Raw genomic sequence first — 14,788 nt, 5'->3', positions numbered from 1 at the left:
TTTGAAGTGTCCGTTTGGGGTACTGGTGGTGGTTTTTCTTTTAGTTAAATTCAGCTGAGTATTTGCTAACAGGAGACTCCTGGTTCTGAAGTTAGGGTGTGGAATCTCCAGCAGCAGATGTGGATGAGTTCCTCAGAGACTCTCTGCTCTGCTTCTTCTGAAATGTGATGTTTTATAAGATTTTTATTGGGCATGTGCTATAATGCGACTTCAGTAAATATAGGTCCCCTCTTCAGGAATCTTACCAAGGCTTTTTGAGGACTTGTTGGGGGCCCATGGGAGAGGGGAACTTGTGCTCTAAGTTGCCAGGTGAGGATGAGCCCCTCCTCAGGCCCTGCAAGGAGGGGGAAGGGCAGGTCCAAAGAGCTGGCATTTCTCTGCCTTGGCTTGTGAATAAGGGGGTGGGGGTATGAGAGTAAATGGATGGGCTAATGGTCAGTTTTAAAGCAGCTGGACTAAGAATGGTCACTTAGTAAGTTTAGAACACGTTTTCATTCATGGAGCCATTTGAAGAAAAAACAAAAGTAAATTGTCAGCTTTTTATTTTGTCAAGTAAACGTATTAAGCCATATCAAACAATACCAAATTAAAATGATAAAAATTGAACAAAAAGAGAAAACTATGGCATTTATTACCATTATTTTTTCTTACTGAAAAGATTGCAATATATCACAAAGAACAGGAAGAGTACTCATAAAAAATGTTACCAAAAAAAAGGAGGAAAGATCCTCAGAATAAAGGATATTTCTTTAAGTTAACTCAGCTTTATCACAAATTCATTGTAATATTCCTGTTTTTTCCATTTGTCACAGTTGAGAAAAATTTCATCATGGCATGGGTTTGGGGGATAGTGATTCTCAACCTGTTTGAGTAAGAAGACTCCCATTTTATTGAGACATGACTGAAAATGCACAATTCTTAAGGGTACAGCTTGAGAATTGTTAATTATTATATACACCTATGTAACTATTATCCACACCTTAGATAGTTCCTTCATGTTCTTTTCTAGTCACTAACTATCCCATGCTACCAACTTCTTTCTAATCAGACACTTGGCAGAAACTGTTTTCTGAGGCACCATTGAGCAAGGGTAGGAGGGAGGGTGGGAAAACTATAATGAATTATTACTTTAAAATCCCATATTTAATTAACCACATTAGTATATACATAGGTCTTGAAAAACATGACCCACGTTAGACATGATGTGTTCTGTTGACAAAACATGTTGTGTATATGGACTCATGAACCTCTTGAAGAAAGCTTCCCCTCCCCCCTATAAGGAAGTCATAGTCCAAGGTCTGAGAACCTTTCGTTGAGAGCCCAGGCCAAGTAGACAACAACAGGGGGGAAGAGAGGCTGCAGTCATGGCTAGACTACTTCACATAGAGCCTTTGTAGTTTGTTTTTTTTTTTTTAACAGATATGATATCAATTTGAAATCCATCTGATTTTTTTTTTTCATTTTTTAAAAACTAAAACAGGGTGGATAAGTCTTTGGTCTAGTCTTAAGCAGGCTCCTAGGATTCATTTTACCTACCACACAAGGCTATGTGTAAGATCTGTCATTGTCCTCAGTTTCTTTATGTGGTCTCCATGGATATAGAAGGGAGAAAAGCATTGGGAGATATACATTAATAAGGTTCATGGAAAAGAACCATCCATGCCACTTAGAACATATTTAGGGTTCAGTGGGAGTAGAAAGGGGAGAGAGCATGTGCTGTGCTATTTCAGATTCCCAGTGGTTGGGCCAGAACTTCTTATTTTTAATTAACCAAGGATTTAATTAGTGCCTTGGGTTTAAAGATAAAGTGCTAATATGGTTGCCTAGGATGAGTCCTTTTCATTTGGTAGTAAATCAAGGTAAGGTGTTCCCCATGTACTACGTGAGAATTACTTTCAAAATGTTGAGATGTTTTCTATTGCTTTTGCACTTGAAGAAAAATCATATTGGTTTCTGAGACTTAAAATAGGTCTCTTAATACCATCACCCCATTTACATTTGAGATTAGGGTCCTGTCTGCAGTACCGTGAATTAATTGCTAAAAATGCAACTGGAGGCAGAAGAAGACCAAGAGAAATCAAATTTTCAGCTCCAGAAATGGGTCAAATTAAAGTTTTGTTGTAACAGCCACACTGGCCTTATAGCTAATCACCTCCATATGGAATGTTCCCACCTAGTGTTGCAACTGTAGTTAGATCTACATGTACCCACAATGGTTTCTGGATTCAGTACAAGACTGGAGTAAGAACTGCTGCGGGTGTTGAGATTGCTGCCTTCCATGCATACCTTTTTTTCCTCGCTGCTCTCCCCTAAGTCCTGTAGGTTTGGGTATGGGAGCTGGATTGTTGCAGACCTGGCCAGCAAGTCAGGGGAGTGGGAGTTCAATGCAGGGGCACCTCACCTCATTTTGTTTGCTTTGGTGATGTTAATAGTGTTTATCCCTATCCTTAATGGTGTGTTCCCTGGTGTAGATGGATTAATGAAGGATATTTGAAACATAATTTGATAAAGTTGGGGGTAGAGAAGAAAGGGATCATGGGCAACTGAAACCATAGCTTGCTGGCTGGGGGTTGGGGGAGCTCTTATTAACTAGCGTTGTCATGGCAATATCCTGTTTGGGAATATAGACTCAGCCCCGCTGCCTAAGACAGAGTGAGCCCTTCCCATGGAGAAGGTAGAGCTGGGGAACTGGGGCTCCCAGCATCACCTGGGCCCCATCCAGCCATACTGCATCAGAATCTGCACATTAACCAAATTCCCCATGTGCTTCTAAACACACTTTTGAGAAGCCCCAGTCTAAGAAACTTCTCCCCCATCATCTGCGAGCAAGCAAACGTATTCATCCACCTAGTCACCTTTTGCAAGTTGCCTCTTTAGTTTGTTAGTAAATGTTTGGTTGTGTCCTATTCCAGGTGAGAACAGACTGAGGACTGGATTGTTCTGAGAAAAGGATTACAATAATACAGTGTTTAAATCCCTGGGATAAAAGTACTTTACAAGCCCAAAGATGCTGGCTAATTGACAGAGGCGTTGAGGAATTAATTAACACTTTGAGCCTTTAACATAAAAGGTGTCTTATAGAATTAGAAGTTAATATTGACTGTTTTGTCTAATTGCCTAGTTTATTGCAATCTGTTTTCCCTTTTTTCAGAAAACATCCATTTATTTGACAGTTAATCTTTCTAATGTCTTAAAGCTAACCTGCAAGTGAACATGTCTGGTGTTGCCCTAATCTAACCTTAGAGTACCTTTCAAATAGTGGCACTTTACCAAAAAAAAAGTTAGACTTACCCAAGCTGGGATATTTGTTGAAATATCTTAGCAGAGGGGCTCAGTTGGTAGAGCTTGTGACTTGATATTTGGGGTTATGAGTTCAAGCCCCACCTTGTGCATAAAAAAACTCAAAACCCCAAAACCAAATATCTCAGTAAGAAAAGCTTATTTTTCCTTCACACCTGAAAATACGACATCTCATGGCAATACGTTTCTGTTTTAGGAATAAAATATTGACATGTTTTGGTTCTTAAATACCAAACATTGAATAAAGATAACCATTTACATGATACATTTTTTTAAAAGAAACATCTTGGTGACTTTTTTTTAAGGGAGAATAATTTTCAGTGAGATTTTTGCAAATGAAAAACCATATTTCAGGAACTTGTCTTCTTGTGGATTTTCATTTGAGGCTGATAAAGATGGAAAAGTGGCATGAAAATACTGCTTGTAGTGCCCAGATTGGGGCATTCTTCAAATGCAGTTGTGGATCTTAAAACAGATTGCAGAGGATATTTTTGCATATGTGGTGAGTGGAATCCATCACGCACAGCTGGGTTTATGGGTTTGTGATCTAGGCTGCATGGCCATATCCCTTAGACTATATTGAAAAGATTAATGGTCATATTTATTGTTCTTGGAGACAAATTTGAGGATTTAATCTGTAGAGTAGCAAACAAAACTCTTTAGCACTCTCTATGGTCCCAACTTTGAGTAATCTTGGAATTAATTGGTTCTCAAAAAGACTAGATAAAAATCTATAAAGAGTTGAACAAAAGTTGATCGCCATCACTTTTTGAGGTACTTGTTTTACCAAGGCAGAAGCATTATCTTTATATAAAGGATTGCTAAATTTATTCCTTCATTTATTCAAACGTGTATTGAGAGCTTATCTGTGTATCTGAACTGTTGTAATTGTTGGGGTCTAAAGGTGAGGTATATACATAGTTGCTGATATCTTGAAAATGATTCTGAAGTGAGGAAAGCAGATAGTATTCATTTGGAAAGATGTACAATTACTAACCGTTGGGTGATTGAAGCAAGAGTATAAGAGGATATGATTCCAAGTGTTCCTGAGGAAGTGATATTTCAGCTGAAATTGGAAAGATGAATAAGAGGTGCCGATTCATTATTATTGAGTCGCTTGTTTAAAAAAGCTTATGAAACGGATGATATTAAATATCAATTATTTGGCAAATGAGTTGCAACAATGTCTTAACCATGAATGGCTTCCCTTTTGTTCAGGAGGAGCTGTGTTGGGTCAGAGCTGGTAGACTGGCTTCTAGAACACTGTCCCTTTGTCCAGTGCAGATCTATGGCCATAGGGGTCTGGCAGCTCCTACTGGATATGGGAATTATGTTATCAGGTTAGTATCATATGTTTTGAAAGCACAGAGCATTATTTTATTAAGCTACCAGAACAAAATTTACTTGAATTTTCTAGAGGATGTTACAATCTGGATGGAAATTGCTTTTGCAGGTAAATGTTTGCATTCTCTCATATTTTGTAAATAAAAGTGACCAGTCATCTTTTGATGGTTATTTTGCACATCTTTTATAAAAATAATTAGGTACTTGCTGATTCACAGACTACTACCTGTAAGAGTTTTTCCCTTACCTTCTCCTCTACCCAAAAGGCTCCTAACAGATTTTTTTGTTTTGTTTTTTAAATTTTAAATGTTTATTTATTCTTGAAAGAGAGAGAGAAAGAGAGAGAGAGAGAGAGCAGGGGAGGGACAGAGAGAGAGGGAGACACAGAATCTGAAGCAGGCTTCAGGCTCTGAGATGTCAGCACAGAGCACGAACCACAAGATCATGATGTGAGCCAAAGTCGGACACCTAACCGACTGAGTCACCCAGGTGCCCCTCAGTTGTTATTTTTTTTTTTTAATCAGAGACATCTTTAGTTGTTCTAAATGTGTGATTTGTCTAGGTGTACTTAGAATAATTATCAGAAACTGATTTTATGAGTGGAATGTGTATGCCATTTAATTGACTAATCATGAACAATTAGAGATATGACCTATGAAAATTAGCTGTTTAAAAAGAGCACAAAATTGATGTTAACTAGCAACTAAAATAGATGCCAGATATCTCTTTTCCTAATTGAGCCCTGGGAATTGAAGAATTAGAAGTCAAGCAATCCAGATTCTTTATTTGGCTCTATCATGAAGGTTCTAGTTAGTCACTAGGAAGCCCCTTTTTCCCTCTAAGTAATAAATCTTGAGGGTCAGAGAACATAGTAAGGTTGAGAAAGGCATACCCCAAGTGCCAACGTGCAAGAGGAGTACAGATGGGGATGTGGGTGTAATTTCAAGGCATTATTAACACCTAGCACCTGATACTCTCACATTGAAAATCAGTGACTATCTTTGAAGAATGTTACCTGCTTGCTTGTGAGGTTCATGTTAGTGGTGAGCAAAAAAAATTACGTGTTAATGTATTTTTGGATCAGTCCTTGATTTCTTTTAAAACAACCTTGGTAGCATTGATATTTTTTGCTAGATAATTCTTAGTTGTAGGGGCCTGTCTTGTACATACAGGATGTTTAGCACCAGATGCCAGTAGCACCCTCTAGTAATGACAACCAGACATTGTCTCTAGACATTGCCAAGTGTCCCTTGGGGGCACAGTCATTACCCCCCCCCCCCCAACCCAATTGAGAACCACTGGTTTGAAACTTGTCATAGTGTTACACTTGTATATCACTAATGTAATTAAACGTATTAGTTTGCCTTGGGACATGTAAAAAAAAATTCTCCCCACTTTTCGAATTGCTACTGATTTCACCTGTCTCTGAAGCACATAAGTCATAAAATACATGTGAAGATGCTGGCTAAGGCCTCAAGTAATAAAAATTGGGTTGGTCAGTAAGTCCCCTTTAATTCAGTGGGATTGTAAACATGAATGGACTTAGAATATATAATTATAGTCCTTCCCCTGGGTTCTCATAATAATTAGTAGGGCTTTCAATTTATTATTTGGTTTATGACTCTCTTAATAATATACTTTGAGAAACGGACCCACCCCTTTTTTTGTTTCCAACAGTGGACCAGAATTTATACTTTCAAGATACCTATGTTTTCTACCAGTTTTCATCTGATGAATGTAGCTATTTGTACTGTGAATTTGAAAGAGAAGAAGAATGGCAGAATGGTGTCAAACTTTTACTGCAACTTGTGCCTCTCATTCCTGCCAAAGCTGGCATCTGTGAGCTGTAAGTAGATGTTCTTTTTTGTTCCATTATAAAATTATACTCATTCAGAGAATGTTTAGTGTCTCTAGGGACCGTGCCCTGCTCTTGAAGACCACTATCTCCTTGAGGAGATAGTTGTCCCATTCCCATTTCTCAGATGCAAGTTCAGAAAGGTAAAAGAGGGGCGCCTGAGTGGCTCAGTCGGTTAAGCGTCTGACTTCGAAGGTCATGATCTCACGGTTCGTGAGTTCAAGCCCCGCGTCGGGCTCTGGGCTGACAGCTCGGAGCCTGGAGCCTGTTTCCGATTCTGTGCCTCCCTCCGTCTCTGCCCCTCCACTGCTTGCACTATGTCTCTCACATTGTCTCAAAAATAAACAAACATTTTTAAAAAATTAAAAAAAAAGAAAGGTAAAAGAAATTGCTGGCAATTAAATCCAGCTAATAAATGACTGAACTGGTATTCAAATCCCAGAAGTTCATGCCTCACCAGCTGTACCACGAGCCGCTTCTGATTTAATCATCACTATATGAGTAGTGATCTAGATTAGGAATAAATATGATTTGGCTTAGATTGGACTAAAATAATAACTGACATATAATCCACTCTTCAAGTCGTGACTTTCCTAAGAAAGAGCTCAAAAACCTTTCTGAAAATAATCAAGAAGCAACATTTGGCAAATAAAACACGTGAATCACTATCGCATGGAGATATTGAATCACTATATGATTAAAATGAATTAAAACTCATTAGAGAAGGCTTAGGAACAGGTCTTGAGTCCTGATATGGTGCTGCCTGACATGTCTTTGTTTCTCCACAGCATTCATGATATGCCTATTTCAGAATAATGTATTTCAGATTAAAATTTGCCATCAATAACTTTTATGTATTCAGTTTTCAAAATGTGTTCCCATACTTACGGTTGACTGTCTCCCGTCTTGAGATGGCAGGGCGAGAGGTATTACTCTCATCTCATGGGTAGGAAGAGTAGGTTCAAAGAGAAACAATCATCACAAGGATGAGTTGCTCTTGTTAAAAAAACAGACACTTAATACTGAACAGTTAATCCAGGCTTTTAGAAAAGAAATAAGTGTTAGAATATTAATGAGACACTGTGCTAATAGGTTGATATTAGAAACACATTTTATGTTAGGAACCATGCTAACTGCTTTATATTTATTATTTCATCTTCAGATGAATTCTAGAACACCGTTCTTATTATCGCTATTTTGTAAGTGAGGAAATTGAGGCACAGAGGTCAGGTCACCTGTCTAAGGTCACACAAGTGGTGAGTTGAGTGTTAGGGTTTGAATCCATGTCTGTCTAGCTATAACACCCATGCTTTGTAACACTTGCTCGAGTGTGTTCCAGGAGTTAGGGGGCCATTCTACCTCCCTCTTCTAAGACATTGTAAACAGAAACTATAAAAATGTTAGACTGACTTGGGAATGGTAGTGAATTTACCACCACCACTGTATAGAGGACCTTGGAATGGTGAAGCAAAATTCAAACGTAATTCTTCCCTGAGTTTTCTAATTACGGAAAATGTTCCTTAGCCATGATATGCTTTCAATGGAGGTAGAATTTCCTGAGCAAAGTCAAAGAACATTTTAATAAACCTTAACAAGCTTTCCAAGAGGGAGTGCTGTGCTTTTGAAGCTAGAAATGTCTGTGACATGCTTGGACTCTGTGGGACTGGCATTCTCCAGCAGCTCTTCTTAAGCACTTCCCATCCTGAACCCAACATGGAAGTGTGTGCAATCTCATGGGCATGCATAGGTTAACAGGGGCATAAGGGCAGCTGAAATAAACTTGCAAACATTCCTCCTGATTCAGCTCCAGCACTTTCTTCCCGACTTAGCAAGCAGATCGGAGATGACCTTGTTATGGGGAAAGCCTGAGTCTACTCTAGTTCTAAAAATTATTTTCAAAATTTTCCTAATATTAATTCCAGATTACTTGCAGTTTTTTGTCACCCCAGTCCCTGAACACAAATGTCATGCCTCTGGAGTTGAGAATCGCTGGAGCATGTCTTGTTTATCAGCAGATATTTTTTTTGTTGGTGGTGATGTGAACATGTGCATTAGGAGTGGCAATTCCTCTGGGGAAATTGTCATTGGGGAGCTATGGATCCATCTGTCCCATATTGTAAGTACTAACTATTAAAAGATAAAATTAATGAACCACTGCAAGTCTATTCTGGAGGGAGATACGTATGTATGTATATGTATGTGTATATGTATATATGTGTATATATATATATATATATATATATATAAATAAATATATTTATATATATAATATATATATTTATATTTATATAAATATATATTATATTTATATATTTATATATAAATATATATATATTTATATATATATATATATATGTAATGTGTGTGTGTGACCATTTTTTCTATGCTAGACTTCTAAGCCTACCTCTCAGGGTAAAATTTTTGGCCATATTTTGGAAAGGCTAGGTTTAGGTTATCCAGACTTGAAAAAAATTCTGGTCAGAGAAAAGGTGCCCAAGGACAATGTCTTCTTCAAGCTGTAATGGCACAGCCTTCATGTGGCTTGATGCATGTGACCCCACGGTAACTTATGCTCTCATCTGGTGATCTCCATTCATTCTCACCTCCACCTCACACCTTTTTATTCCCTCATGCTCCTGTGATATTCTCCTTCCTCTTCCTTTTTCCATTTCTAGTCAAATTCTACCCACCCCCCCCAAGGGGGAGCCCAAGTCCTACCTTGACCAAAAACTTCCACAATGTCTCCAGTTCATGTCTGTCTTAGTGTTTGTAACTTAAGTCTCTTCCTGTTTGCATCAAACAATTTTTCAATTCTTCTCTGTCATTCTTAGACCTGTGTTCATTCTGTTCTGTTAAAACATTTTTATCCATTCTACTGAAATGCCCTCTAAAGTCCTCTTGATTCATTAATTTGCATTGTCCATTCACAAGCTGAAAATCCTGTCCTATGTTCCTTTTAATAGCCTTTTTGATATTTGAAGGCTATTCCGGTCTTTGTATGCGGTTTTGCGTCGGGTCCCTCTAATGTGCTATCTTCTAAGTCTCTGTAAAATTATGCAAGGAAGCCACTTTAGTATCTCTATGACATGCAATTCTGTGTAAATGCATTTTGTGGATCTTTTTTTCCATTTAGAAAAGAATATTTGAAGCAGGATGGGAAATGGAGCTGCTGCAGGTTTCCAGGCTAATTTTAGGAAACAAAATTCCTGTTCTATACAAAATAACTTTTATAGATAATTTGAATGAAGTGAGTGAATAGGTTGTCGAAGGTACAATCTTAGGGAGAAAAAATAACAGTCATGGTATTTTCTTCAAAACGAAAGCCAAATCAAGTGACCTATAAGTGACTTTTTTCTCACTCGTGTGTGTGTGTGTGGGTGTGGGTAGGTGATTGGGGCAGGGTGTTGGTTGGGGATGCTGAAGTAACAGCGCAGGGAAGGGCGGCCTCATAGTTGATTCCGAACTAGTGAGAAATTTGTGGGGCGCCTGGGTGGCTCAGTTGGTTAAGCATCTGACTTCAACTCAGGTCATGATCTCGCAGTTTGTGGGTTCAAGCCCCTCATCAGGCTCTGTGCTGACAGCTCAGAGCCTGGAGCCTGCTTCGGATTCTGTGTTTCCCTGTCTCTCTCTGCCCCTCCCCTGCTCATGCTCTGTTTTTTTCTGCCTCTCAAAAATAAATAAATGTTAAAAAATAAAAAAAAATAAAAAAAAAAAGAACTAGTGAGAAATTTTAGAACGGAGGCTGTGAGGAAGCATGGCTGTTCCAGTGCAGCCGCCATTACAGCAGGTGCCAGCTCACCATGGGTGGAAGTGGGAGTGGTCTGAATGGACGGAGCCTATGAACCTCGAATACATGAAACTGTAGTCTCCAATTACAGGGCAGTTAACATTTAAACTGTTGTTGAAAGAGTTCTAGAGGATTGCTAAACTTTAACTCCTCCTACACTCAGACGTGTAAAGAAAAATGTAATGTCTTCATTTTTCCTCTAAGCAATCTCTTGTTTGTTGTCCACGTGAGCCTCTGTCTTGTAAGATAGCCGGAAAGAAGGAAAAGAAACCCCACAATTTTAGTCTAATCCAGTAGAATTATTCTAATAAGATAATGTTAAAAGGTGTTTGGCACCTTTTGGTAAAAAGGTTCAGTCTAGGCCCACTCCCTATTGCTCATCAAGACAGCCTCTGGAACGTGGTGAGTAGTATGGGTCTCTTAAACCTGGTAGAGGAGGCTCTCTTCTCAGGGTGGGCCCTTTCCCGTCCCCAGTGATTTTGCTAGTAGATGGGCACCCTGATGGCCCTTGAAGTATAACTGGGGTGTTGTATTGGCATCTGCTGTGGAGCCTGGGACTTGTATAAACTGGGCTTGTCCATCTTGGCTCGGTCAGTGCCTCTTGGTCCTGCCTGGCTGATGTGCCCTCCTGGGCTACTGGCACTGCTGATGCTCCTGAGGTCTGGCTGTGGCTTCCACAGACCCCCTATTCAGCCACTTGGCCTCTGTTAAAACAGCTCTCTCTCTCATGGCATCCTAGCCTGACTCTTCCTGATTCTAACTATTTAAAAACAAACAAACAAAAACATGTTCATTGTTGTTATTTAGCTATGTGCTTAATTGAATGGTATTTTGACCTTCAGATTCTTAACTAGCCAACTGTAGGGAAATCTCAGTCCAGGGGTTAAGATGAATTTATTAGCATTCATGATTTCATGTTCTAGACAGAGAAGCAAAAGGATACTTGAGATAGAATAGCGTGCAGGGCATTGACGTTAGGGAGAGCGGTGGCAGGTTGAGGCAGTGCAAGGTAGCTTGATGTGGCTGAAGCAGTGAGTCACAGCGAGAAGAACTCAGACTTTGAGAAGGGTGGGGAGCAAGTCTCAGATTGATTGCAAGGGTGTCTTAAACCTATAGAAAAGACAAACATTATCTTTACATTGAATAGAGAATGACTTAACTGTACATGGGTGATACAAAACAAAATAGTTGGTTACCGGAATTCACAGTAACATTTATGTCATGTGTTGGTGTTATCAACATGTATAGAGTTTATGGGTCTGTGATCCATTTCTATGTAAAAAGCGTCCCCTACTTAAAAACTGGGGAAGAGCTGGCTTAGTCACTTGGCCTAAGCTTGCCCTGGCAGTGACAACAATGAAATCAATAGTAGCAGTAATGGTTAATACTCCCTGCTCACAATGGCAGTGTGAAGTTACAGATGAGGGAACTGAGGCAAGGAAGGTTACCGAACTTGCCAAAGGGACAGGCCTCTGTACTTGGTGGCAGGTAGGTGAATAGAAGGCAGAAGCTGAACTTGGAAGTGACCTCTATGGCAGTAGTTCTCAACCATGATCCTTTCGAAAAGAAGGAGGTATAAGCTGAGATCTACTAAATCAGGCTTGGGATGGACAGAGGAGACACATATTAGTACTTTTTGTTAACTTCTAGTAAGGCTTATGTACACCAGAGTTGAAGTCTGCAGCTCCAAAAAGTCATCCATACAGAAAGAGCTTGGTTCATAAGAAATGTGAAAGCTAATTCAATCAAATTTGCAAATACTATGCAAAGAAGCCAGATCAATACCATTATGACAAAGATTTTATCAAACTTGGTACTTACCGCTGCTTGACTGACACTTCTGAAATTGCATACGTTTAGCTTCATGAGCATTTAAGTTTGGAAGAGAGTCTGGAGTCCCTAGATAATTGAATTTGCTCCTTTGCTTAGGTAAGGAGAAGGGACAGGGAGAAGAAGGTCTGGGAAAAGGCAACTCTTTCTCAACAGGCATTTACTGTCCATTAGGTTTGTGTGAGGTACAAATTTGTGCTTGACTCTGTGGTGATACGACCATATGTAAGTAATGTCTCATCTTTTATGAGGCCGGCATTATTAGGACAAAGTTCAGAAAGGGAAGCAAATGTGAAAAACAGAATCTTCATCAACAAATATTAGCAAATAGGACCCAGCAATATATAAAAGTGATAATACATCATGAGAAATGGGAGTTTATCCCAAGAATAAAAGGATGGTTCAAAGTTTAAAACTCAATCGATGTAATTCACCAGATTTAATCTAAAATGAAAAACTGTATGACAAATTCCATAGATGCAGATAACACATTTAAAAAAAATTCAGTATCTATTCATGATAAAAAAAAAATTCTCAGAAAACTAGAAATCTAAGGAAGCCTCTTTAATCTGATAAAACCTTACATAAAATGTATGGCTTATATCATACTTAATGGTGAAAGACTGAATGTTTTCCCACTAAGATTGGGATCAGGGCTAATGTATCTCCTTTTAATCACTTCTCTTCACGAGTCAGTGTAATAAGGCAAGATAAATAAAAGGATACAAATAAGAAGGAAAGAATTAAAGCCACCTCTTTTTGCAGATACATAGATAGAAAATCCCAGCGTATCTAGAGAAGACCTACTAGAACTAATGAGTAGTACATTTAGTAAATTCACAAGATACAAGGTCAATATACAAAAATTATGTTTCTATATGCTGGCCCAAAAAAAGTTATGAAATTCTTAGGTACAAATCTAAAAAGTGTGCAAGAGCTATATGTGAAATACTTCATCAGTCTAATGGGAAAAAAGCCCAAAAAACAAATTAAGGCTTAAGTAGAGGATCTCTCCATGTTAGTGGGTTAGATTACTTAATCTGTTTTTTAAAATGTTTATTTATTTATTTTGAAAGGGGTTGGAGGAGCAGAGAGAGAGGGAGAGAGAGAATCCCAAGCAGGCTCTGCCCTCAGCACAGAGCCCTATTTGGAGCTCGATCTCCCGAAGTATGAGATCATGGCCTGAGCCAAACTCAAGAGGTGGACACTTAACCAACGGAGCCACCCAGGTGCCCCAAGGCTCATTATTACTAAGACATTAATCCTCCCAAACTGTCGTGTATCTTTTCAATGGCAGTCATCTCCTTATCTTTTGACCTCACCATACCTGCATAATAATAAAACCTGCTTTTGGTAGCATTGACCCATGAACAGGGAGTGTCCTGGGAGCTCAGTCCTCAGACTTCTTTCTCTACTCTCACTCTGACTGTGCCTTCACTCAGTCATGTACCTAATCCCAGCTGCACAGTAATACTTACCAAAGTATAGATCCCTGTCTCCCCTTGGCACCCTACATACACTAATGCTACCACCACCCACTACCCTGTCACCTCCGTATCCTGCCTAACTTTACCTTTTCAACCTGATATGTAGAATCAAGATGAGAAATGCTTTGGCATCCTTGATTTTTGAAGTGGTGCTGGATTGACCCCTTCTAACTAGGAGATCAACTTCAAGTCTCCTGTACCTATGTCCCAAACCTACCTTTTGTATTCCTGACTTTTCCTAATTAGATTCTCATATTGTGCCCTTTGGGGAAGAGGAAATTAATACTGGATGAGGAAACCTTTTTTTAGTATTTCTCAAAAAAATTTCATGATGGAACTTGGCATAAGTTTTGTATTAGGATCATAGGTGAAGAAAATTTCCATTTACTATTTTAAATCGTTTATATAAAAAATGCTATAAAATCAGCTGGTCTTAGTCTTTGTTATTACTCATCACCCCCTCGCCCAGGGAAACACTAAGCCCTCCAAAATTTCCATTGTTTACAGAAAAGGCTTATTGTAGGTGTGGGAACAGATTGCATATTTTTATCAGAGAACATCATTATTTAAAAGTAGTACAGGAATTTTAAGAAAAACTGAACTTTTAGGCCTGGTTGTGCTAGCATTTGAAATTTGGCTGTTTCATTAAATATTAACCGATTAATCCTGAAATCTTCAATATGAAATGCAAAAAGACCATTTGTATCAATGTGGATGGAACTGGAATATACTATGCTAAGAGAAATAAGTCCAAGAAAGAAAAATACCGTATGATTTCATTCATGTATGGAATTAAAGAAACAAAACAGATGAACATAGGGGGAGGGAAAGAAAAATAAGAAAAAAACAGGAAGAGATCTCTCAAATATAGAGGGCAAACTGAGGGTTGCTGAAGGGGTGTTGGGTGGGGGAATGAGCTAAATGGGTGATGGGCATTAAGGATGGCACTTGTTGGGATGAACACTGGGTGTCGTATGCAAGTGATGAATCCCTGGATTCTGCTCCTGAAATCATTATTATACTATATGTTAACTAACTTGGATTTAAATAAAATTTAAAAATAAAGTAAAATGTAAAAAATAGATATTAGTAGTAACTAATTTTATTCAAATATATCCTGGACCCTCAGTGAAGCCTGTCACAATCACATTTTAGTAGTATTTGGCAAATTGCCTCTGTAAGCCC

The 14,788-nt window shown here is 38.7% G+C and overlaps 1 protein-coding gene across 2 annotated transcripts in view; it reads left to right on the top strand.

The window, feature by feature from the left end:
• Window positions 1-14,788, top strand: part of RAPGEF5 (Rap guanine nucleotide exchange factor 5) — a 226,731-nt gene that overhangs the window by 40,782 nt on the left and 171,161 nt on the right. For both annotated transcript variants that reach the window (XM_023250436.2, XM_023250437.2), the window contains exons 4-5: window positions 4,519-4,640; window positions 6,322-6,490. In XM_023250436.2, the coding sequence (XP_023106204.2) occupies window positions 4,519-4,640; window positions 6,322-6,490 (291 nt within the window). The remainder of the gene's footprint in view (window positions 1-4,518; window positions 4,641-6,321; window positions 6,491-14,788) is intronic.

The sequence above is a fragment of the Felis catus genome, chromosome A2, assembly GCF_018350175.1.
Source record: "Felis catus isolate Fca126 chromosome A2, F.catus_Fca126_mat1.0, whole genome shotgun sequence".
NCBI classification, from domain to species: domain Eukaryota; kingdom Metazoa; phylum Chordata; class Mammalia; order Carnivora; family Felidae; genus Felis; species Felis catus.
Note: the sequence above shows the minus strand (reverse complement) of the source record. Positions and strands in the feature narration are given on the sequence as shown.